The sequence below is a fragment of the Ranitomeya variabilis genome, chromosome 3 (genome assembly GCF_051348905.1).
Source record: "Ranitomeya variabilis isolate aRanVar5 chromosome 3, aRanVar5.hap1, whole genome shotgun sequence".
Taxonomy (NCBI): Eukaryota; Metazoa; Chordata; class Amphibia; order Anura; family Dendrobatidae; genus Ranitomeya; species Ranitomeya variabilis.
Genome location: NC_135234.1, coordinates 402,437,634 through 402,462,072, shown reverse-complemented (window position 1 = coordinate 402,462,072; position 24,439 = coordinate 402,437,634). Strand labels below are relative to the sequence as shown.

Here is a 24,439-nt window from a genome sequence, read left to right as displayed (position 1 = left end):
TGGATCATCCTCCAATAAACCATGGATTAGATGTGAACGATAAGCTTTCCACCCAATAGATTTCAGGATTCGCATGATGGAAGCTTGTGAAATTCCCAATTCTAAAGAGACTCTTCTGGTGGACTTTTTTGGACTCTGAGCAAATGTTTCAGCAACAAGTTGTTTATTATTTTCTGTACAGGCTGTTTTGGGTCGACCAGTTTTTGGAGCATTAAGGATTGAGCCAGTGGCATCGAATTTGTCATGAATGTGGTAAATGGTTTGTCTCTTTGGGGCTTGAGTACCAAATGTTTCAGCCCAATTTGCTCTAACTGTTTCAGCATTTTGAGATTTCCAATACTCTTTTAAAATCCATTTTCTTTGATCTGTATTTAAATTATCTGCCATTATGGGTTATCTGAATTATCTGAAAAGAAAACAGATTTGGGGGAGATTTATCTGTGAAAATTGGATCTGTGAAACTGACTCAGTTGCCCTTAGCAACCAATCAGATTCCACCTTTCATTTTCCAAAGAGTCTGTGAAGAATGAAAAGTGGAATCTGATGGGTTGCTAAGGGCAACTCAGTCAGTTTCACTTAACATCATGTTTGATAAATCTCCCCCTTCTAAACCGTATTACAAATACTGTCCACCTACTTTTGGACCACCCTGTATATCTCAAAGAAGATTGAGGCAGCACACCACATTACAGTTCAAAAAGTGCTCTTTAATGGCCCATATGGTGACATTTCAGTCCTGATTGTGGACCTTTCTCAAGCCACGCCTAGGACAGAAACGTCGCCATATGGGCCACTAAAGAGCACTTTTTCAACTGTAACGTGGTGTGCTTTCTCAATCTTTTTTTATTTTTATTTTTATTCACAAGGACTGGTGTGTACCTGTGAGGCTTTGCACCCTATCCTAACTGTGCTGTTCTACTATTATATATATATATATATATATATATATATATATATATATATATATATATATATATATATATATATATATATATATCCCATCCTGGTACATGCGTCCCTAACCCTGGGCCCCATCCTAGTATATATATATGTCCCCCATCCTGTTTTTCTTTCCTTTGTATGTCTTGGAGCAACACAAAAAAAGAAAAAGGCAAATTGGACATCATTCCATGCAAAACCGCAAAAATGGGCAGGGCAAAATTGTAGGCACCTTTCCAAAATTGTGGCTAAATAACTTTGTTTCAAGCATTTGATGCCTGTTCAAACTCACCTGTGGAAAGTAACACGTGTGCGCAATATGAAAATCACACCTGAAACCAGATAAAAAGGGGTGAAGTTGACTCAGTCTTTGCATTGTGTGTCTGTGTGTGCCACACTAAGCATGGAGAACAGAAAGAGAATTGTCTAAGGACTTAAGAACCAAAATTATTGAAAAATATCAACAATCTCAAAGTTACAAGTCCATCTCCAGAGATTTTGATGCCTCTTTGTCCACGGTGCACAACGTAATTAAGAATTTTACAACCTATGGCACTATAGCCTAGTCTCCCTGGAGGTGAACAGCAGAGAAAAATTGATGAAAGGCTGCAACGAAGGATAGTCCTACAAGCTAAGGGTGCATCAGTGTCAGCATGAACTATCTGTCCACATCTAAATAAAATGAAACGCTATGGTAGGAGTTCTATGAGGACCCCACTGCTGACACAAATACATAAAAAAGATGAACCGCAGTTTTCCAAACGGTATATAAGTAAGCCAAATAAGGTAGAGGTTTTAAGATGTTTTGGGGTTGTTTTGCTGTCTCTGACACAGGGTGCCTTGACTGTGTGCAAGGCCTTCACTTCCTTGCCAGTGCAAGCTTTGCTTCCTAGATCCTTGGAGACGCTGTGCTGAATTGGAGATCGGTGTTGCTACTTGAGATTGTTGCGTGCTGTTTTTCGGTGTGTGCTTTCCTCATTGTCCTATTTCAATTTGGTTGGTACATTCCTATCCCTCCCTACCATTGGTGAGTGTTTTTATGTTTGTTACTTTTTGTTATCCCTGTCTGTCTTACGTGTTGATACACTAGCATTTCTGTCCCGGGCCTCCTGGAAGAGGTGGAGGGGACAGCTTAGAGAATAACAGGTGAACAGTATGCTGGTGGCCCAAACCTCCTCAATTTAGAGGTACCTGTTTGGAGTAGTAATAGTTAGGGCCCCAGTCCTAGGGACGATACAGGCCCCTTTCCCTAATCATGAACAGTCACAGCGTGATGTGTTCACTGGCCCACATTTTTCTGGATCTTGACATGGATCCAGTTGCTAACCTTGCGAGACAGCTGAGGGGCTGTCTTTTGTGCTGTCGACCTACAGTCTAAGATCTCCTCACAACAGACAGCGGAACCAGAACCTAAAGTGGCGCTCCTGGATAGGTTTTCTGGGGTCGGGATAAATCTGTTGAATTCCGGGAAGCCTGTAAGATCTATTTCAGGTTTCCTACGCAGTCAACTGGGAGTGAGGTACAGAGGGTGGGGATTTTTGTTTCCCTTCTTCAAGGAGACCCTTGAGCATTGCCTTCTCACTCCCATCCGACTCATTGTCACTCCAGTCGGTGGATGGGTTTTTCATGGCTCTTGGTCTTGTTTATGATGACCCGAACAGGATCTAACTTGTGGAGTCTACCAACCAGCAGAGGAGTTTTGTTCAGAATTCTGTGGATGGGCCACTGACACCCAATGGAACGATCCTGCCTTTAAGTAAGTTTTGTAAGAACCTGTCTGAACGGTGAAAGGATGCATTGGCATAGTACAAAACTCCAGTGTTATTACAGGTCACCATCTCTTTTGCCATAAGTATCGATAGACGCCTCAGGGATAGACCTGTAGTGACCCCACCCTCTGTGGTACTTCCTAAAGCTAAAGTTCTCACTTCATGCTTTGAAGAACCTATGCAGTTAGAGGGCTTCCTCCCCTTTATGGGTCCCTTGCTGTTAGCCTCAAAATGTGGGTGTGCTTCTACTATGGCAAAAAGGATCATTTCATTGGGGTTTGACTGTCTATACCTAAGCAACAGAAACATCTCTTTCTTGGATGGACATGACAATTAATTTGCATCTAAATTACTGTAGATGCAATTGCTTGCTCAATTTCCCTTTTTAAACAGACATAATAGATAAATATATTTAAACTTGCCTGAGTATAAGGCAAAAGTCGAACCAAGAGAGAACAGCATGGAAAAGCAGGATAATTAAGTAAGTCAGGAGGTGCAAGAGTTTGTAGTTTTTTGCTTGCTACACCTGTTCTGAGCTTTAGTTGAAATCCTCCAACATTAAGTTTTCCATCTTTATTGAACACACGAAGCATGCAATTTCCTAGAGAACAAAATTGAAGTTAGAGTAGTTGTTTACGTCCAGACTATAGTTTTGTAGTAATATAATGGCCTTGTGCAAAGTCAAAGAAAGGGAGGTAAACTGTTAAAATATAATACCACAAGTAACATACCACAAGTAAATAAACCATTACAGTTTTCTTTTTATAAATTTACACCAGGTTTGGGGTAAATCATTCTCTCCTGATTTTTACTTAAAAATGCAACCAAAACTGAATTCTATGAACTTGGTCTAAAGTTATTTGAAATTGTAAAGTCATTAGACATTAGAATTGAAATAAGCATTTTCCTGAACTTGAAAACACATTTTATCAATACTTTATCTAGGATGCAGCAGGTCACAGATAAATAATTCCTTTAAAATCCCCATTATATTGGTATATTTGAATCCAAACTTACTTTAAGGGGTTGTGTGGGACTTTAGGATATTTTTGCAATAGGGCTAAGAACTTACTGGCAGGTAGTTGCTAACTAACTGTCTGTTCAACCCTACAACATCTCTCTTGGCTCAGGCGGCGATGCTCTGGCTTCATTTGACCTGACATCAACAGTACCTCTTTCTCTTCTGGTAAGCTCTGTTGATGGAGTGTCACTTCCGACGTCATGATGATTGATAGCCGGCTCCCGGTAGTTAAGCAGGAGAAAGCAGGCTGTCAGTCAGCATGACATCGGCAGTAACAACCCGTCAACAGAGCAAAGCAGAAGAAAAGGAGTTGCTCTGTCGCAAGGTAGAATAGTCTAGGCAGATAGCTAACAACTACCTGCTGGTAACTTCTTAGTCCCATAGCAAAAAAAACCAAGCCCTCCTTAATAGTTTGAATAGGGTTAAAGGGTCGTTCTAATTTTCAGTCTTCAGGAGCACACCGCTCCTCTGCCTCCTGTTTGCCAGAGGAAGTGCACTCTTAAAGATTGAGGCTAAGTTCCCAGCTTGAATATTTGGTGTGGCTTTTTTGCAGCATATTTTTGCTCACAAAAAGATGCTGTTTAGCACCGCAGAAATTGACATGTAGTGCATTTTTAAAAAAGCAGTATGTCAATTTTGCTTATGATACATGTACCGTATTTTTCGCTTTGTAAGACGCTCCGGATTATAAGACGCACCCCAAATTTTGAGGAGAAAAATAGGAAAAAACTTTTTTTAATAAATTGAGGGGGCTTCTTATAATCCATGCGTCTTATTGCTTACCAGGGGTTGTGGCTGCGGTGGATCAGGGTCCCAGGGTCGTTGCTGGAGGCAGGAGTGGAGCATTGCTGCAGGCTGGGATGATGGGGTCTGCAGGGGGGCTTCGGTGCTGCATGGGGGCTGCTGTGCTGCAGGCTGGGATGAGGGGTGCTGCAGGGGGCTCTGGTGCTGCAGGGGGCTCTGGTGCTGCAGGGGGCTCTGGTGCTGCAGGGGGCTCTGGTACTACAGGGGGCTGTGGTGCTGCAGGGCTGTCTCCAGGGCTGTCTCCGGTGCTGCGGGGGGCTCTGGCAACATTTTGTGAAAGACCAGAGCCCCCAGCAGTTCGTCCATGCGTTCCTGTATGACTGACTCCGGGAAAATGGCCGCCGGAATCTCGAGAGATGAGATCTCAGTGCTGAAATCTCATCTCCCGAGATTCCGGCGGCCATTTTCCAGGAGTTAGTCATACTAGAACGCATGGACGAACTGCCGGGGGGCTCTGGTCTTTCACAAAATGTCGCCAGAGCCCCCCGCAGCACCGGAGCCTCCAGCATCACCCGGGGCAGCAGCGGACAACCCCGGCAGTGGCGGCGGGTGACAGCGGCGGCGGGCGACAGCGGCGGCGGGCGGTAGCAGCGGCGGACACCCCCTCATCCCAGCCTGTAATGGTAAGCGGTATATCCGCTTTGTTAGACGCACCCACATTTCCCCCCCAAATTTGGGGGAAATAAAGTGCGTCTTACAAAGCGTAAAATACGGTATATATTTTGTTTGCAGATTTTCGTAATCTTGAATGAGATGCAGAAATCCTTAGATAAAAACACATGCATTTTTCTTGCTCTTCTTTAGTAGGAACGCAATAAAAACACACAAAGTCCACACATGGCTTTGTCAATAAGAAAACAAAATAAAAATAAGTAGGTTAAATTAGCTAATTGGTGCAGAAACACTGCAGAAAATATGCAGCATCAAAAATTGTGGGAACTTAGCTTGACAGGTCAAACCAATGGCACCGCTGGTCTGAACTGCGCATTCTCCAATGATGCTGGCAGAGGCAGCTTTGCCTCAGCAGTATCAGAGGAGCACAGGGACACAGAATCCAGTGATCTGGCTATCTTCAGAGTAGCTCTTGGAGGCTGCTTAGCAAATAGCTTATACATGCGCACTCTTTACCTTGGAAACCGGTCACTCTCATAAATTACAGAGGTAGCCAGTAATCTAGGCAACGAGCAGTAAACTATTAAATTAAAAATCCCTCCCTTCTTGAAAACCGAGAGCATTTTTAATAAGAGGTAAACTACAAAGTTGCTTGTCTTTACAAGTACTTTGTAATTTTAACCATTTAAGACAACCCCTTAATACAGAAAATAAAAATGTATTCAAATATCAATTAATTAGAGTTATGGCAATCAATATAATGTAAGAACATATTCATTTTAGCTACAAAAAATAATTGCATACAAAAAGCATTATAAAATAACTTGATGATTAATCACAAATAAATAAATATATGTATACGCAGAGCAGATAGACACATGCATGCAAAGAGCTCATACAATCAGACACATGTATACACATAGCACATACACAGACATACGGTATGTGTATACACAGAGCACCTTCAAACACATGCATACACAGAGAACATGCATATTATTATTATTATTATTATTACTATTTATTATTATGGCGCCATTTATTACATGGCGCTTTGCATATGGACAGACACATGCATACACAGAGCACAAACATACAAGTATGCATAGAGCATATACGCATTGACAGACAACTGTATACACAGAGCACATACATAAAGACATATGTATGCACAGAGCACATACATACAGACACATGTATACAGTGGACACAGAAAGTATTCAGACCCCTTTAAGTTTTTCACTCTGTTTCATTGCAGCTATTTGGTAAATTCAAAAAAAGTTCATTTTTTCTCATTAATGTACACTCAGCACCCCATCTTGACTGACAAAACATACATGTAAAAATTATTGCAAATTAAAAAAGAAAAACTGAAATATCACATGGTCAAGTATTCAGACCCTTTGCTCAGTGTTGAGTAGAAACACCCTTTTGAGCTAGTACAGCCATGAGTCTTCTTGGGAATGATGCAACAAATTTTTCACAACTAGATTTTGGGATCCTCTGCCATTCTTCCTTGCAGATCCTCTCCAGTTCCATCTGGTTGGATGGTGAATGTTGGTGGACAGCCATTTTCAGGTCTCTCCAGAAATGCTCAATTGGGTTTAGGTCAGGGCTCTGGCTGGGCCAGTCAAGAATGGTCACAGAGCTGTTCTGAAGCCACTCTTTTGTTATTTTAGCGGTGTGCTTAGTGTCATTGTCTTGTTAGAAGGTGAACCTTCTGCTAAGTCTGAGATCCAGAGCACTCTGGAAGAGGCTTTGATCCAGGATATCTCTGTACTTGGCCGCATTCAAGTTTCCTTCGATGGCAACCAGTCATCTTGTCCCTGCAGCTGAAAAACACCCCCATAGCAGGAGGCTGCCACCACGTTTCACTGTTGGGATTGTATTGGGCTGGTGTTGAGCAGTGCCTGGTTTTCTCCACAGATATCGCTTAGAATTATCACCAAAAAGGTCTATCTTTGTCTCATCAGACCAGAGAATCATATTTCTCATAGTCTGGGAGTCCTTCATGTGTTTTTTAGCAAACTCAATGTGAACTTTCATATGTCTTGCACTGAGGAGAGGCTTCCGTTGGGCAACTCTGCCATAAAGGCCCTGGTCAAAGGCTGCAGTGATAGTTGACTTTGTGGAACTTTCTCCCTACTGCATCTCTGGAGCTCAGCCACAGTGATCTTTGGGTTCTTCTTTACCTCTCACCAAGGCTCTTCTTCCACGATTGCTCAGTTTGGTTGGACGGCTAGGTCTAGGAAGACTTCGGGTAGTCCCAAACTTCTTCAATTTAAGGATTATGGAGGCCACTGTGCTCTTAAGAACCTTGAGTTCTGTAGAAATTATTTTGTAACCTTGGCCAGATCTGTGCCTTGCCACAATTCTGTCTCTGAGCTCCTTGGCCAGTTCCTTTCACCTCATGATTCTCATTTGGTCTGAAATGCACTGTGAGCTGTGAGGTCTTATATAGACAGGTGTGTGCCTTTCCAAATCAAGTCCTATCAGTTTAATTAAACACAGCTGGACTCCAATGAAGGAGTAGAACCATCTCAAGGAGGATCACAAGGAAATGGACAGCATGTGATTTAAATATGAGTGTCTGTGCAAAGAGTCTGAATTCTTATGACCATGTGATATTTCAGTTTTTCTTTTTTAATAAATTTGCAGAAATTTCCAAATTTCAGTTTTTTTTTTCAGTCAAGATGGGGTGCAGAGTGTACATTAATGAGAAAAAATGAAAGGGGTCTGAATACTTTCCGTACCCACTGTAAAACCTGAGCTGCTGAGTCCTTAAAATATAACTGGATACGAATTAGTAAAATATGGTTAGAATTACCGATAACAACCAAATTTCCAGAATCTGGGTCGACTGTAGTTACTTGAAAGAGAACATGGGTATTCACATTTAATTTTCCATCCTCAGTGTTTAGCTCTTTGCAGAAATTAAACACAGGATTACGGGCTGAACTGTAGATACTTGGGAAAGTCACAATTTCAGAAAAAGATTTTTCTCCAGGATTTTTAATTTTTGCAGAAACCTAAACACAAATAAGAATACAGTACTTAAAATCGGACTTTGACTTTTTTTTATCATTTTTTGTGTAAGTTGTAATTTGAAACTGTTCCAAAATAAAATCTGAATTATTTAACAGTATTTACAGTATAGAATTCCAAAAATATTAGTACATTAATATAATTTCATTAAATAAATATAAGTATGATATAATAAAAAATATTCATGCTTTAAATAAAGAAAAAAACAAGCACAAGTTTGAAACTGTTATATAAAATGTATTTAGGAATTTAAAAGATGGATTTAATGCACCTTAAATACACCTATAATGCCATTAACCACAGGGGTTCTTGGGACTAGAGACACCAGCTCTCCAGACTTATATTTTCAGCTATCACTTTTGAATTTCTAAATGTAGATGTGGCTATTATTGTCTTTGGAGGTAATTAACCGTTTATATCAGCGTTAATTTAATACTATTCTGTTTAATTAACGACCACATTTACTGTACACATCAATTTTGAGAAGTTACAGAAAACAAACATTACCTTTACTATGGTGGCACAATCAGGTATATAGTGCAATGCATCAATGAATAAATTAAAAGGCTCCTGAATTGTTGTGGGATGTGGCAGCACATTTGATTCATCATGTTTTACCCAGGGAGATACAGGAGATGGATCTTCTCTCCTAAACACATAGTTAACACAGTCATGGCGCAGTCACCCGCAAATATAATCAGAATGAGATCGGACTGCAATGCATGGACTGGCTGGCGGCTCTCTTGACCCGAATGTGAAAGCAAATATCTCTATGCAGCTGTCACTTGGGTAGGAAGAGCTGCGGCTAGTCCGAGCATTGCTGTTTAACTTATATGGCGGTCCAACTGCACCCTTAGTATAATTAAAACTTGCAATATTACTGTAGTGAACAAAAGACATTGAGCATATAGAAATTTAAAAGCCATGGCTTGAGTCTAACCACGAATACCAATCAGATTAGTGATTACTATTTTTTTTACCTCAATTAACTATTAGCTATCTTACCTGTTTTCAACCTCCATATGATTTATGCTACTTTTATAATCCTTTGTTGGATCATACACTGTAAATTCAAGGCTTGAAGTTTTTGAACCTAGGACAAACAGTATACCATTACATTTAGTCAGACAAAAGTTTGATTTAAAGGGAATCTGTCACCCCAAAAATCGTATATGAGCTAAGGCCACCGCCATCAGGGGCTTATCCCAATGTAACCTGAAAGGTAAGAAAAACAGGTTATATTATACTCACCCCGCTGCGGTCCAGTCAGATGGAAGTCGCGGTCCGGTGCCTCCTATCTACATACGATGACGTCCTCATCTTGTCTTCCTGCTGCGGCTCCGGCGCAGGTGTACTTTGTCTGCCCTGTTGCGAGCAGAGCAAAGCACTGCAGTGCGCAGGCACCGGGGCTCTCTGACCTTTCCCGGCGCCTGCGCACTGCAGTACTTTGCTCTGCCCTCAACAGGACGTCATCGTATGAGGATAGGAGGTGCCGGAGCCGGACCGCGAAGCCCATCGGACCGAACCGCAGCGGGACCGCCCCTGGGTGAGTATAATCTAACCTGTTTTTCTTACCTTTCAGGTTACATCGGGGGCTTATCTACAGCATTACAGAATGCTGTAGATAAGCCCCTGATGCCGGTGGCCTTAGCTCATATACGATTTTTGGGGTGACAGATTCCCTTTAATTTACATTTGAAAAAAAAACCCCAAGCAATGAAAGCAATTTTTGTTAAAAAAAAGTTGAAGGAATGCCCAAAGACTTACTGGAGATTATGTGAACTGTCTGGATTGTGACAGATTTGGCATTGAGCTAAACGACTGAGCAAAGTCTAAATGATTATGAGTACACTAAGAACCCAAGCAAGGAGGTATGGACTATACCACAATGAATTCCAAGGTTGATACCCCTTGGAGTAGATTTAAATAACAACACTTGAAGTGTGCATTGATTGAGGACACTGTTTTGTGGTAACAAGAATAGCAAGCAGGGATTATAGCTAAATGGACAGAAGCCATGGCAGGTGGGTCTTGTCCATAGTGGAAGACAGGCCCATATCACAGTTGGTGGAGTTCCAGCACTACAGTTGACAGGCAAAAAGTGTGAAAAGATGGCAGATGGGTAGATGAGGTCAAAATAAAAGCTTAGTCAATGCTCAGAGACTAGGCCGTATGTAAAGGATAATTAAAAAGATTGGCATAGCTAAGCATTGGCTGAAGAAGAAGGTGCTTTTCTACAAACTGGTATGTGCAACAGCCACAATGGTTCCAGCAGGAGAGTAGCAACAGCTAGTGGGATATCCAGAACTGGAAAGTGGTGAGGAGCGTAACATTGGCCAAAAAAAGACCAGTCATGGACAGTAGAGGCACTCCATGCAAAGGTAGAAATTGGAAAGTCACATTGTAGGCTGTCATAACAATTAGGAGCCTCAATAGATAACTGTTGGCCCAACAATGGTTCATCATTCAGCTGGTAGCTATCTCTCTCAACTCCTCCATCCACAAAGGCGCATGTTCTGTTGAGCACTCGTATTATCTTCAAGAGAGCTGCTGACAGACTCAAATGGCATTGGCTTATTTCACCATGAACAAATACAGACATGCTGCATCCTTATTTCCCCTGACATCATCTTTTGATGGAGAGTCAGAATGTTGCCATACACATTAGACTGTTGTCCAAACCAGTCGATATCGAAGGGTTTGGACAATGTTAGTATAATGTTTATGGGTCGATTGGACTCTAGCATCAGGTTCTCAGCTGTTATTGTCAAGAGAAACTGCTTATGATCAGACAGCTTAAAAGATGTTGTTTTTTTGTGAGAAAATCACCTAGCTTGTCTGCCCAAAACTCTCTGTTTTCTACCTCCTGGACTACAGTATTTGAAGGTGAGATATTATTTCTTCAGTGGGTGAATAGATCTACACGGCACTATATTACAGTACAAGGGAAGCAGGGTAGAGCATATGCAGGTCCTGGAACAGGCAATTCATTCATCTTGCATCATGCATAACGAATAGTGATGAGCGAGCATGCTCGGTAATGCTCGGTGCTCGCCCGAGCATTGCAGTGCTCACGATGCTCGGCGAGCATTTCCGGGATTGTTCGGTGGGAGTTTGGGTCCCCGCCCTGCATGTTTGGCGCTCTTTAGAGTGCCAATCAACATGCAGGGATTGTCTGCCATGCACTGTAATGCAGCAGCCATATTGGTTGTGGCATTACAGTGATTGGCTGGTCGCAGAGGGTCATCGGGTCTATATCAGACCTGGTGCCGCCCTGCTCGTCACACTCAGCTCTGGAATTACCTATGTAGGGAGAGGTGCTGCTGAGCTAGGCACAGAATAGGTGGGGTATTAGTTAGTGTGGTTATACCATTGTTGATTCCACAAATCCAGCTAAACCAATAGTCCTTCTAAAGACTAATTACGGGGTATATACAGTAGATATCAGTGATAGGTAGGCAGGCAGTGTATGTGGCATATTTTATTGCATACAGCAAGAGTGTCCATTCCATTACTGTTTACTGCTGCTGCCTATTACAGATATTGACTGTATATACATAGCCCCAGAAATCAGTGGACAGAAATAATTGGTTTTTGCATCTTAATCCTAATTATTTTATTTAAAAGCAATACACAGCACATGTTTTTTTTTTCTCCATGTGCTTGTTGGCACTGCAGAAAACAGCCAGATCCTTTCCATAGTACAGCACTAAAATACAGCTATTTTAAACAGGAGTTTGGCTGTCACAGCAGTCACATTTGAGTGCACATAAAATTCTGCCATTTTTGTGGTACTGTAAAAAAAATTTGGAGTGTCTTATACAACTTCTTGACACCAGTTTGCTTAAAAAAAAAATTACCTACAGGGCAGATATTTTGCACTGTGTTTTGTCCTCCACATGGATCGCATATCATTGCGCTCAAAATAGTGCCATTTCAGCCCTCTGCTTAATTTTTTTTTGCTGTGTCTTAGCCTACTTATTGACACAATTTTGCTGTAAAAAAAACAGGACAGATAATTTAGTCTGGTATCTCTGTCACACGCCTCACCTATCTGTGGGCTAAAAATTGGGGCATTTTTTTTTGGCTCCATTTACCGTATATACTCGAGTATAAGCCGAGATTTTCAGCCCAAATTTTTGGGCGGAAAGTGCCCCTCTCGGCTTATACTCGAGTCATGATCGGCGGCAGGGTCGGCGGGTGAGGGGGAGAGAGGTCTGTCATATACTCACCTAGTCCTGGCGCTCCTGGCACTCCCCCTGTCCGTCCCACGGTCTTCGGTGCCGCAGCTCTTCCCCTGTTCAGCGGTCACGTGGGACCGCTCATTAAAGTTATGAATATGGACTCCACTCCCATAGGGGTGGAGCCGCATAGTCATTCCTCTAATCAGCAGTAACGGTGACCGCTGACAGAGGAAGAGGCTGCGGCACCCGGAGACCAGCTGTCCGGGATAAGGAGCCAGGGACGCCGGGAGCAGGTAAGTATGTCATAGTTACCTGTCCACGTTCCACCCGCCGGGCGCCGCTCCGTCTTCCCGTCCTCTTGCTCTGACTGTTCAGGTCAGAGGGCACGATGACGTACTAGTGTGCGCGCCGCCCTCTGCCTGAACAGTCAGTGCGGAGAGACGCCGAGACGAGACGCTGAGGAGCTGCAGGCAGCAAGAGAGGTGAGTATGTCATATTTTTTTTTTAATGCAGCAGCAGCATTATATATTGCACAGATTTCTATGGAGCATCTATGGGGCCATAATGAACGGTGCAGAGCATTATATATGGCACAGCTTTCTATGGAGCATCTATGGGGCCATAATGAACGGTGCAGAGCATTATATATGGCACAGCTTTATGTGGAGCATCTATGGGGCCATACTGAACGGTGCAGAGCATTATATATGGCACAGCTTTATGTGGAGCATCTATGGGGCCATACTGAATGGTGCAGAGCATTCTATATGGCACAGCTTTATGTGGAGCATCTATGGGGCCATACTGAACGGTGCAGAGCATTATATATGGCACAGCTTTATGTGGAGCATCTATGGGGCCATACTGAACGGTGCAGAGCATTATATATGGCACAGCTTTATGTGGAGCATCTATGGGGCCATACTGAACGGTGCAGAGCATTATATATGGCACAGCTTTATGTGGAGCATCTATGGGACCATAATGAATGGTGCAGAGCATTATATATGGCACAGCTTTATGTGGAGCATCTATGGGACCATAATGAACGGTGCAGAGCATTCTATATGGCACAGCTTTATGTGGAGCATCTATGGGGCCATAATGAACGGTGCAGAGCATTATATGTGGCACAGCTTTATGTGGAGCATCTATGGGGCCATACTGAACGGTGCAGAGCATTATATATGGCACAGCTTTATGTGGAGCATCTATGGGACCATAATGAACGGTGCAGAGCATTATATATGGCACAGCTTTATGTGGAGCATCTATGGGACCATAATGAACGGTGCAGAGCATTCTATATGGCACAGCTTTATGTGGAGCATCTATGGGGCCATAATGAATGGTGCAGAGCATTATATATGGCACAGCTTTATATGGAGCATCTATGGGACCATAATGAATGGTGCAGAGCATTATATGTGGCACAGCTTTATGTGGAGCATCTATGGGGCCATAATGAACGGTATGGAGCATCTATTTTTATTTTTGAAATTCACCGGTAGCTGCTGCATTTTCCACCCTAGGCTTATACTCGAGTCACTAAGTTTTACCAGTTTTTTGTGGCAAAATTAGGGGGGTCGGCTTATACTCGGGTCGGCTTATACTCGAGTATATACGGTAACTTTTTTTGCTGTGTCTTAGCCTAGTTATTCACACTCTTTTGCTGTTTAAAAAAAATACAGGCCAGATTATTTAAAGCCTGGTATCTCCGTCACACACCTCACCTATATGTGGTCTGAAAATTGGGGCATTTTTTGTGCTCTATTGAACTGTTTTTGCTGTGTCTTAGCCTAGTTATTCACACTATTTTGCTTTTTTAAAAAAAAAAAAATACAGGCCAGATCATTTAAAGTCTGGTATCTCCGTCACACGCCTCGCCTATCTGTGGGCTAAAAATTGGGGCATTTCTTGTGCTCCATTGAACTATTTTTGCTGTGTCTTACCCTAGTTATTCACACTATTCTGCGGGGTTTTTTTAAAATACAGGCCAGATAATGTAAAGCCTGATATCTCCATCACACGCCTCACCTGTCTGTGCACTAAAAACTGGGGCATTTTTTGTGCTCCATTGAACTATTTTTGCTGTGTCTTAATCTAGTTATTGACACCAGTTTGCGTAAAAAAAAGGTGTTACTTACAGGCCAGATATTTTAAACTGTGGTTTTCCCGCACACGGATCACATATAAGTTCGCTCCAAAGTTAGGCATTTGTAGTGAACGTGCAAAATATTGTAGGCCATTTAAAATGGGCAAGGCGCATGTCAAGGGACAGGGAAGTGGACGTGATAGTGATGGTGCAAGCAGAGGGCGAGGCCAAGGACGTGGGCAAGCTGAAATTGGGACACAACAAACACCCACATCTTCTCGATCGACCTTCCTGTCACAATTACTAGGGGACCGCAGCAGCACACCACTATTGAACCCAGAGGAGTGTCAAAAGGTTGTTGGTTGGAGAGCAGATAAGGCTTCCAGTCATTTTGCCACTACCACCACTACCCTGTCTTCCACATGGTCTTCCACATGGTCAAGTCTGAGTAGCCGTGAGTGTGGACCGCATATTCCTCACCCTGATCCTCCTTCCTCCCACCATGTCGAGTGCTCTGAGACAACTGATCCCACACTTGGACACTCCGAAGAGCTGTTCACATTTCCATTAAGAGATTTGGGCCTCCCTCCATGTGCACTTGAAGCGGGACAAGAGGAGATCGCATGTAGCAATGCCCAAATATTTGAGCAGCCACATTCACACGAAAGCGACAGTGGGAATGTGTCACAAGAGGTGGACAATGATGATACACAATTGCCAGAAAGTCAGGAGGAGGATCACGGAGCGGAAGTGTAAGAGGAGGTGGTGGATGATATAGTAACTGACCCAACCTGGCAGTAGGACATGCAGAGCGAGGACAGCAGCACACAGGGGAGGGAGGCGTAGCTCCCCAACAGGGAGGAGGAAGCATTGTGTTGGCCACAGACAGAAGACAGCAACTGTTCCCTGTTAAACCAACACAACGGAAGTTGCCAGTACAAGTGTTAGGTCTTCTCGAGTCTGGTTGTTTTTTAAAGACTCTGCCGATAACCCCAAACAGGCCATTTGCACCACCTGCTATGCCCACATCAGCAGGGGTAGCAAAACTACCAGCCTGACCACCACCAGCATGGTCAGGCACATGGCAGCAAAGCACCCGACTTTGTGGGCTGAACCCCAGGGTCCTGAAACAGTGTCTGCGGGGAGGTAAACATGAACATACTGTATAAACTTTTTTTTGGTACGGGCATCATAAACACCCTTTAAAAAATGATGTAGGTGTTGCATCACGGACCACGGTCACCCTGGTGATCTGGTGGTATACGATGAGGATGAGGAGGAGGACAACAGCAAATAGCCAAAATCAGGAAGCGTATACCCATGTGTTTGTGTAAAGAGGTGCATGGGAATAGACCTCCCAAAAAAGACACTGGATTTCAGTTTATGTTACGCTGCTATCATTCGGTGGTGTAGAGAAGTCTGGCCCAATCCAGTCCTTGTTCATTTTTATAAGAGTCAGACTGTCAGAATTTTCAGTTGACAGGCGGATGCGCTTATCAGTTATAATTCCACCAGCGGCACTAAAAACCCGCTCTGACAAAATGCTAGCGGCAGGGCAGGCCAGGACCTCCAAGGTGTAGTGAGCCAGTTCATGCCATGTGTCCAGCTTGGATACTCAATATTTATAAGGCACAGAGGAATCACGGAGGACGTTGGTATGTTCAGCAAGGTACTCCTTCAGCATCTTACAAAACTTTGCACTCCTTGTGGGAGTACCCCACACCTCAGGGCATGTGCGATGGGAGGGTCTGAGAAAAGTCTCCCAGAATTTTGCCAGTGTTCCCCTGCCTCTGCTGGATTGGAGTTGTGTCTCTCTCACCTGTACTCCTTGGTTGTCCAACGAACTGTGACCTCTGCCGCCAGCGTTTTCAGATGGGAATTTTTTTAATAATTCCGCAACAAGGCCCCTCTGGTATTGCCCCATTTTATTAGACCTGTCTGTCTCAGGAATAAGAGATAGAAAGTTCTCCTTGTAGCGTGGGTCTAGATGTGTCACCAACCAGTAATGACTGTCACACAAAATTTTGAGAACGCGAGGGTCACGGGAATGGCAGTATAACATAAATTCAGCCATACGTGCCAGACTGCTAACAGGCAAGACTTTAGTGTCCACACCAAGAGGATGACTGATCATGCTCTCCTCCTTCCTGTCCTCAGGCCATCGATGCTGAACAGATTGTATGACAGCTGTGCTTGTAGTACCGTCTACAGTGCATGAAACTATCTTCTGTTCTTCCACCTCCTCCTCTTCCTCCTCAATGTCACCTAATCCATGTTGGGATGAGATGAGGCTGGGCTGTGTGTAATCACCCTGTATGGTTCCTTGCTCCATCTCATCATGCTCTACCTGCAAGGCACCCTCTTTGATTGCGAGCAGAGAGCGTTTCAGAACACAGAGAAGCGGGATGGTGACGCTAATTATTGCGTCATCGCCGCTCACCATCTTGGTGGAGTCCTCAAAGTTTTGGAGGATGGTACATATGTCTGACATCCATGTTCACTCCTGAGGTCTTATGTGTGGAGACTGAACTGAATACCGATGGTCTTGTTGATGCTGGTAGTCAACAACTGCCCTCTTCTGCTCACAAATCCTTTCCAACATCTGCAGTGTAGAGTTCCAATGTGTGTGGACATCACACAACAGTCGGTGAGCTGGAGGCTGCAAACGCTGCTGAAGCACGGCCAGGGCGGCGGAAGCTGTAGCTGACTTTCTAAAATGGGCACACAAGGTGGCGTACTTTGACAAGCAGATCTGGCAGCTCTGGGTAGGTTTTGAGAAACTGCTGAACCACGAAGTTAGGCACATGGGCCAGACATGGTATGTGTGTGAGCTCGCCTCACCTCAGTGCTGCCACCAGGCTTCGGCCATTGTCACACATGACCATGCCTGGCTGTAGGTTCAGCGGTGTCAGCCACAGATCTGCCTGCTCGTTCAGAGCTGTCCACAACTCTTCAGCATTGTGCGGTTTGTCACCTAAGCATATTAGCTTCAGCACAGCTTGTTGCCGCTTGGCTGAGGAAGTGATTCCAGCTTGTGACTGATGTGGTCATTTCAGAGATGGAGGCTGAAGAGGAGGAGGAGGATGAGGAGGAGGTGCAGGAGCTGTAGACTGTGGGGGCAACCCTGATTGACATAGCGCCCGCAATCCTCAGCGTCGGAAAGATGTGTTCCATCCCAAGGTCCTACTGGGTCCTGGCTTCCACTATGTTAACCCAGTATGCCGTCAGCGAGATGCACTGTCTCTACCCACAAGCACTTGTACACGTGTCCGTGGTTAGGTGGACTTTCCCAGTAATTGCATTGTTGAGGGCACGGCTAATGTTGTGGGACACATGCTTGTGTAATGTGGGGACGGCACACCGGTAGAAATAGTGGCGGCTGGGGACCGAGTTCAAGGGATGGCCGCCGCCATCAGGTTGCGGAAGCTTCTGTCTACACGAGTCTAAAAGGCAACATTTTGAGCGCAAGCAGTCGACAAATGTGTGAATTTAGTAGTGGGGTGTTGGCTGCATATTTGCGCTTGCGTTCCAAGGACTGGGGTATGGACAACTGAACACTGCACTGGGACAAGGACATAGATGTGCTTGCTGATGGTGCTAGTTGAGTGGGTGCCATGACAGGTGCAGTGCAGGAGGCATCTTCGCATGCACCATGGACAGGGGATTGGCTTGCACGCACAACAGCGGAAGAAGCAGTGGTGCCACCCGCAGACACTGTTCCTGGACCCTGGCATTCAGCCCACAAAGTCGGGTGCTTTGCTGCCATGTGCTTGATCATGCTGGTGGTGGTCAGGCTGGTAGTTTTGCTACCCCTACTGATGCTGGCCTTGCAGGTGGTGCAAATGGCCTTTTTGGGGTTTTCGGCAGTCTATAAAAAACAACCAGACTCGGGAAGACTTAACAGTTGGACTGGCAACTTCCATTGTGTTGTGTTATGGGGAACAGTTGCCCACCTTCTGGCTGCAGCTGCTTTTTCCTGCCTGTTGGGGTGCTACGCCTCCCTCCCCCTGTGTGGTGCGGTCATCGCTCTGCATGTCCTCCTGTCAGCATGGGTCAATTACTATATTATCCACCACCTCGTCTTCTACTTCCGCACCCTGGGGTCCTCCTCCTGACTTTCTGGCAATTGTGTTTCATCATCGTCCACCTCTTGTGACACTTTCCTACCATCGCCTTCGTGTGACCGTGGCTGCTCAAATATTTGGGCATCGCTACATGCAATCTTCTCTTGCCCCGCTTCAACTGGACCAGGCGAGAGGCCCGAATCTATAAATGGAAAAGTGAACAGCTCATCGGAGTGTCCAAGTGTGGGATCTGTTGTCTCCAGGCACTCGGCATGGTGGGAGGAAGGAGAATCAGGGTGAGGAATATGCGGTCTGGTCTCACGCAAACTGTGAAAGACAAAGAGGTGGTGGCGGCAAAGTGATTGGAAGCATTATCTGCTATCCAACCAACAACCTTTTGACACTGCTCTGGGTTCAATAGTGGTGTGCTGCAGGCCCCTAGTAATTATTATTATTATTATTATACATTTTTATAGCGCCATTTATTCCATGGCGCTTTACATGTGAACGGGGCAAATATAGACAAGTACAATAAACATGAGTAAAACAAGGCACACACAAGTACAGAAGGAGAGAGGACTCTGCCTGCGAGGGCTCACAGTCTACAGGGGATGGGTGAGGATACACTAGGAGAGGGTAGAGCTGGTCATGTGGCGGTTCAGTAGACTGGGGATCACTGCAGGTTGTAGGCTTGTCGGAAGAGGTGGGTCTTCAGGTTCCTTTAATTGGAACCTGAAGTAAATTGGACAGGAAGGTCGGCCAAGATGTGATCCATGTGACGGGCAAACTTCTGTTTCAAATAGCTGGCATGTAGGTAATTATTATTTTTTCAGTGAACTGGTGTCTTATCTAAGACAGTACAACAAAATTTAACAGTAGGCCACAAATGGCAGAATTTTCAACGCACTAACACGTGATCCGTGTGACGGCCAAACCCTTGTTTCAAATAGCTGACCTGTAGTTAACTATTTTTTTTGTCAGCAAACTGGTGTCTAATCTAAGGCTAGGTTCACATTGCGCTAGGGGAGTCCGTCTAACGGACACGTTTTTAAGTAGTGAAAACGCAATGTAACGGACATTGTAACGCACCCATAGACTTGCATTGTATGACGCATCGTGACGCATGCCAAAATTGGCATGCGTTTGCCACATTACGCTTTTTTATGACGGACCTTCGAACGTGGCTTGCAGCGTTCTCGGGTCCAGTCAAGCTAACGCAAGACTAACGGAAGAGTCAATTTTGCCATTGAAGGCTATTGCAAACGCAGCCAGACGCAAATCATGCAAAATTTCCCAAAAAAACACCATACGTTTGAATTGCGATAATGAGGGTGGTCCATGTGGTCATGTGACAGGAAATATGATTTCAGCCATTTTTAGGAGGAGACACTCTGCAACACATTGTCAACACGCCTGCAGCACAGTGAGAGTGTCTTGCAAGCGATCAGAGGCAATATAAGTACAATTCTATGTATTACATTATATATCTCTGTATACATCATTTTAGGGTGTAGTGCCCGTTGGATGTGTGTGTACTAAAAATGTATTGTTTTGTTTCTACACAGATGTCGGATAGTGAGGGAAGCAGCAGCAGTGTGTCTGCGGTATTCTCCTCCCAATCGGCAGGCTTTAACTTTAAAAAGCCACAATAATGTTGTGTGTCGCTCCAGTGTATTGAGGTAATCACGTGTAATAATGTTTTTATTGCAAATAGGAGTCTTCTGAGCCTGAACCTGTTAGGCCACCCCCCAAGAAACAGGCCAAAGTTACAAAGGTACATGCCACACATTTTGTGTTTTTCACCCATAAATTTATTGATACAAGAATTTAAATTTTTTTTGTTTTGTTTAACTACACCATAGGTTGTTGAACAAGGACAACACAAGAAAAAAAAACAGCCTCGCCGCCTGTCGTCGCCTCACCTACCAGCGGTAAATATCACGCTATTAATGTTCCTTTTTGACCCCCCCCAAAAAAAAAACGTTTCCCTATTTATTTATTTTTTATTAAAAAATCTAACCTACTAATCAAACATAATACAAGAAACATATATCTAAACATATATCTAAAAACAACATCTAAAACCCTGGTTAACAAACTAAAACATTGTAAAATCATACATGAAAAGTTAAAAGTGTTTTAAAAGAGGGTAAAATGTAGGATAAAATGAATAATAAAATATTTTTTCCGATGAGATACTATTTCTATACAAACCAAACTGAACGTATACTTTGTAATATTACGGTTTGTGTTTACATAGTCCAAGCAGCCCGCCAAAAAGAAAAGAAACGTTGTTGACGAAGAGCCCTTGGACATACACAACGAGACGCTGATCACTCTAGTGGAAGCCAATCCATCCATATGGGACCAAAGTGACAGCTCCCACCACGATATAATTAAAAATAGGAAGCTGTGGGATAAAATTATATGCCATTTTGACCCACGATATATGGATAAGTCGGCATCTTCTAAGAAAAAAATTGGTAAATATTTGCGCAAGTTAACTTGCGGAATGTAAAGATTGCAAGTGGTCAAAAATTTATTTAATTATTTTTATTTTTTTTTATGTAAAGCCGATGCTGTCCATACCCGGTGGAGATCTATTAGAGATCGTTTTGTAAGGGACTTCCGCAACAGCCAAAACACCCCCAGTGGATCTGGTGGCAAACGGGTCACCCCTTATGTGCATTATGACCAATTGCAGTTTCTACAAAAAACGATGTCACAGCGCTCGTAAGTAAAAAGCGAGAGGCAGAGGAACCGGAGCCATTTCAACTGGAACCAAGCCAGCAGACGGGCGCTGAAGATGTATCGGGCATGAGCGAGCCACGATCTATGGAGAGAAGTACTGTGGCTTCTGCTGTCAGTGCCCGTTTGCAAGCACAGCGCGGACGCAAGCGAGCATCCAAAAAAGATGACGTTGATGACATAATTGTAGATGGACTCCAACGGGTAGAGGATCTGTGTTACAGTGAACACAGAGACCTCAGGCGGGAAATTACGGACTTGCAATCCCGCGAATCTGTATATGCAGCCAATGAGTGGAAGCTCCTGCTTTTGTCTTATGTGCCAGTAGTTCAAAATATCCCGGCACACAGAAATATCATGTTTAGGCGAAGGCTAAATGACCTAGTTGAGGAATTTTTGAGCCCCCAGGAACCCACTTCCTCGACATCAAGAAGCATGAACATGCCGGCCTACAACCCACAATACAGAGGCTAGGGTGAACCGAGCATGGAACAGCAGAGGCAATGTAGCAGTCCATCGTACAGTTGGGCAGACAATACGCCCGCGCAATATCACAGTCTATAAGTACTGTTTCCTTCCACCAACCTGTTGCAATTACAGCGTTAACATTTTTTGGGTTAAATTTTAGTTCACCAAAGTTTTTTGTGTATGTTTTTGTTCATCCCTATGGGATATCATATGTTAAAAATGTCTACCAACCAGGGGCGGATTATAATAGGGTCAATCTGGGCGGTAGCCCAGGGCCCAGTGGTTTGGGGGGGCCCTGAGCTACCACTCAGATTGCCCACCGCCATCAGGGCATTACTGCCCTGACTGGCGTATGGGCCCGGTGGGCAGAGGGGGCCCGCATCATTTCATCTGCTCACCGGGCCCCCCCGTACAGGTGCTGCGGCAGTAAGGCTATTGACGTGCGGGTGCGGGCCCGCACGTCAATAGTTAACAGCTGCCAGCCAATCGGAGGCTGGCAGCTCACGTACGCTGCAGGGTGCACGTCGCCGGCGTCTGACGTCATTGTCAGCCGCCGGCGAGTGCACGCTTTACCTCAGTGGAGGGAGGAAGCTTCGCCCGCCGGCCGCCGCAGGAGCACGGCTTGGTAAGTAAGAACTCCTGTTTTTTTGGGTTTTTTTTAAGAGCGGCGATCCCAGGGCAGAAATGCTGGACAAGCTGGGGGGCAATATGCATCCTGGACACACTGGGGCAGAAAGCTGGACACACTGGAGGCAATATGCTGGAGTGGAGACACTGGGGCAAATTGCTGGACACACTGGGGACAATAAGCTGGAGACCCTGGGGCAGATTGCTAGTCACACTGGGGCAGAATGCTGGACACACTGTGGGCAATATGCTGGAGACACTGGGGCAGATTGCTGGACACACTGGGGCAGAATGCTGGACACACTGTGGGCAATATGCTGGAAACACTGGGGCAGATTGCTGGACACACTGGGGGCAATATGCTGGAGACACTGGGGGCAGATTGCTGGTCACACTGGGGGCAGATTGCTGGACACACTGGGGCAGAATGCTGGACACACTGGGGGCAATGTGCTGGAGACACTGGGGGCAATATGCTGGAGACACTGGGGCAGATTGCTGGACACACTGGGGGCAATATGCTGGAGATACTGGGGCAGATTGCTGGACACACTGGGGGCAATATGCTGGAGACACTGGGGCAGATTGCTGGTCACACTGGGGGCAATATGCTGGAGACACTGGGGCAGATTGCTGGACACACTGGGGGCAATATGCTGGAGACACTGGGGCAGATTGCTGGACACACTGGGGGCAATATGCTGGAGACACTGGGGCAGATTGCTGGTCACACTGGGGCAGAATGCTGGACACACTGGGGGTAATATGCTGGACACACTGGGGGCAGGATGCTGGAGACACTGGGGGCAGGATGCTGGAGACACTGGGGGCAATATGCTGGAGACATTGGGGGCAGGATGCTGGACACACTGGGGGCAATATGTTGGAGACACTGGGGGCAGGATGCTGGACACACTGGGGCAGATTTATGGACACACTGGGGGCAGATTGCTGGACACACTGGGGGCAGGATGCTGGACACACTGGGGGCAGGATGCTGGACACACTGGGGGCAATATTAGAGACACTGGGGGCAGGATGCTGGACACATTGGGGGTAATATGTTGGAGACACTGGGGGCAGGATGCTGGAGACACTGGGGCAGATTGCTGGACACACTGGGGCAGATTGCTGGACACACTGGGGCAGATTGCTGGCCACACTGGGGCAGATTGCTGGACACACTGAGGGCAGGATGCTGGAGACACTGGGGGCAGGATGCTGGACACATTGGGGGCAGAATGCTGGAGACACTGCGGGCAGATTGCTGGACACACTGGGGGCAGTATGCTGGAGACACTGGGGCAGATTGCTGGACACACTGGGGGCAATATCCTGGACACATTGGGGGCCGAGATGCTGGACACATTGGGGGCCGAGATGCTGGACACATTGGGGGTCGAGATGCTGGACACTGGGGGCAGAGATGCTGCAGAAATGGGCAGAATGTAGATACGGGGCATGATTGGAGACACGGGGCAGAATGAAAGACATGGGGCAGGATTGGAGACAGATCGTGCAGGATCATGGGGCAGGATGGATACGATGGAGACTGATGGGGCAGGATGGATACTCATGAGGGCAGGATGGGAGAACATATGGCTGGAGCCAGGAATGAGATACACGGGGCCAGGATGGGGGATATTATTATTACCAGAGGGGCTAATTAAGGGATATTATTACTGCAGTGATGTATTTATTTTATTTTTTGAGGACACTGTTTTAAATGGGGGGGCGGTCCTGTTACTGTGTAGAGTGACACTATGTTGCCTCTTTTTCTTCATGTGGTGTAATGTAGAAGTTGGGAAAAATTAAGTAATGTGTTCTGCAAGCGGAGCTCGAGATAACTGTGTTATTTCCTGCAGAGATGAGTCCTGGCTGGATGAAGTGATGGCGGTCTGTGCTGGAAGAAAGATGAAGGACTTTACCTAGAGACGTCACTGGTGAGTCAGTGTGACCTATACACTGACACTATACACTGTATACTATATACTGAACTGAAGGGTAAATTGACTAGATCAATGGATGTTTGACAGGTTATAGTTTCACACAGCAACTATTTC

The 24,439-nt window shown here is 45.1% G+C and overlaps 1 protein-coding gene across 1 annotated transcript in view; it reads right to left on the bottom strand.

Annotated features, from left to right (window-relative positions):
- Nucleotides 1–3,052: 3,052 nt before the first annotated feature.
- LOC143817701 (uncharacterized) overlaps nucleotides 3,053–24,439 on the bottom strand; it is a 385,700-nt gene continuing 364,313 nt past the window's right edge. The window contains exons 21-24 of the mRNA XM_077299189.1: nucleotides 9,196–9,283; nucleotides 8,698–8,839; nucleotides 7,973–8,174; nucleotides 3,053–3,309 (exon numbers count right to left, since the gene is read on the bottom strand). Coding sequence (XP_077155304.1) covers nucleotides 3,053–3,309; nucleotides 7,973–8,174; nucleotides 8,698–8,839; nucleotides 9,196–9,283 — 689 coding nt within the window. The remainder of the gene's footprint in view (nucleotides 3,310–7,972; nucleotides 8,175–8,697; nucleotides 8,840–9,195; nucleotides 9,284–24,439) is intronic.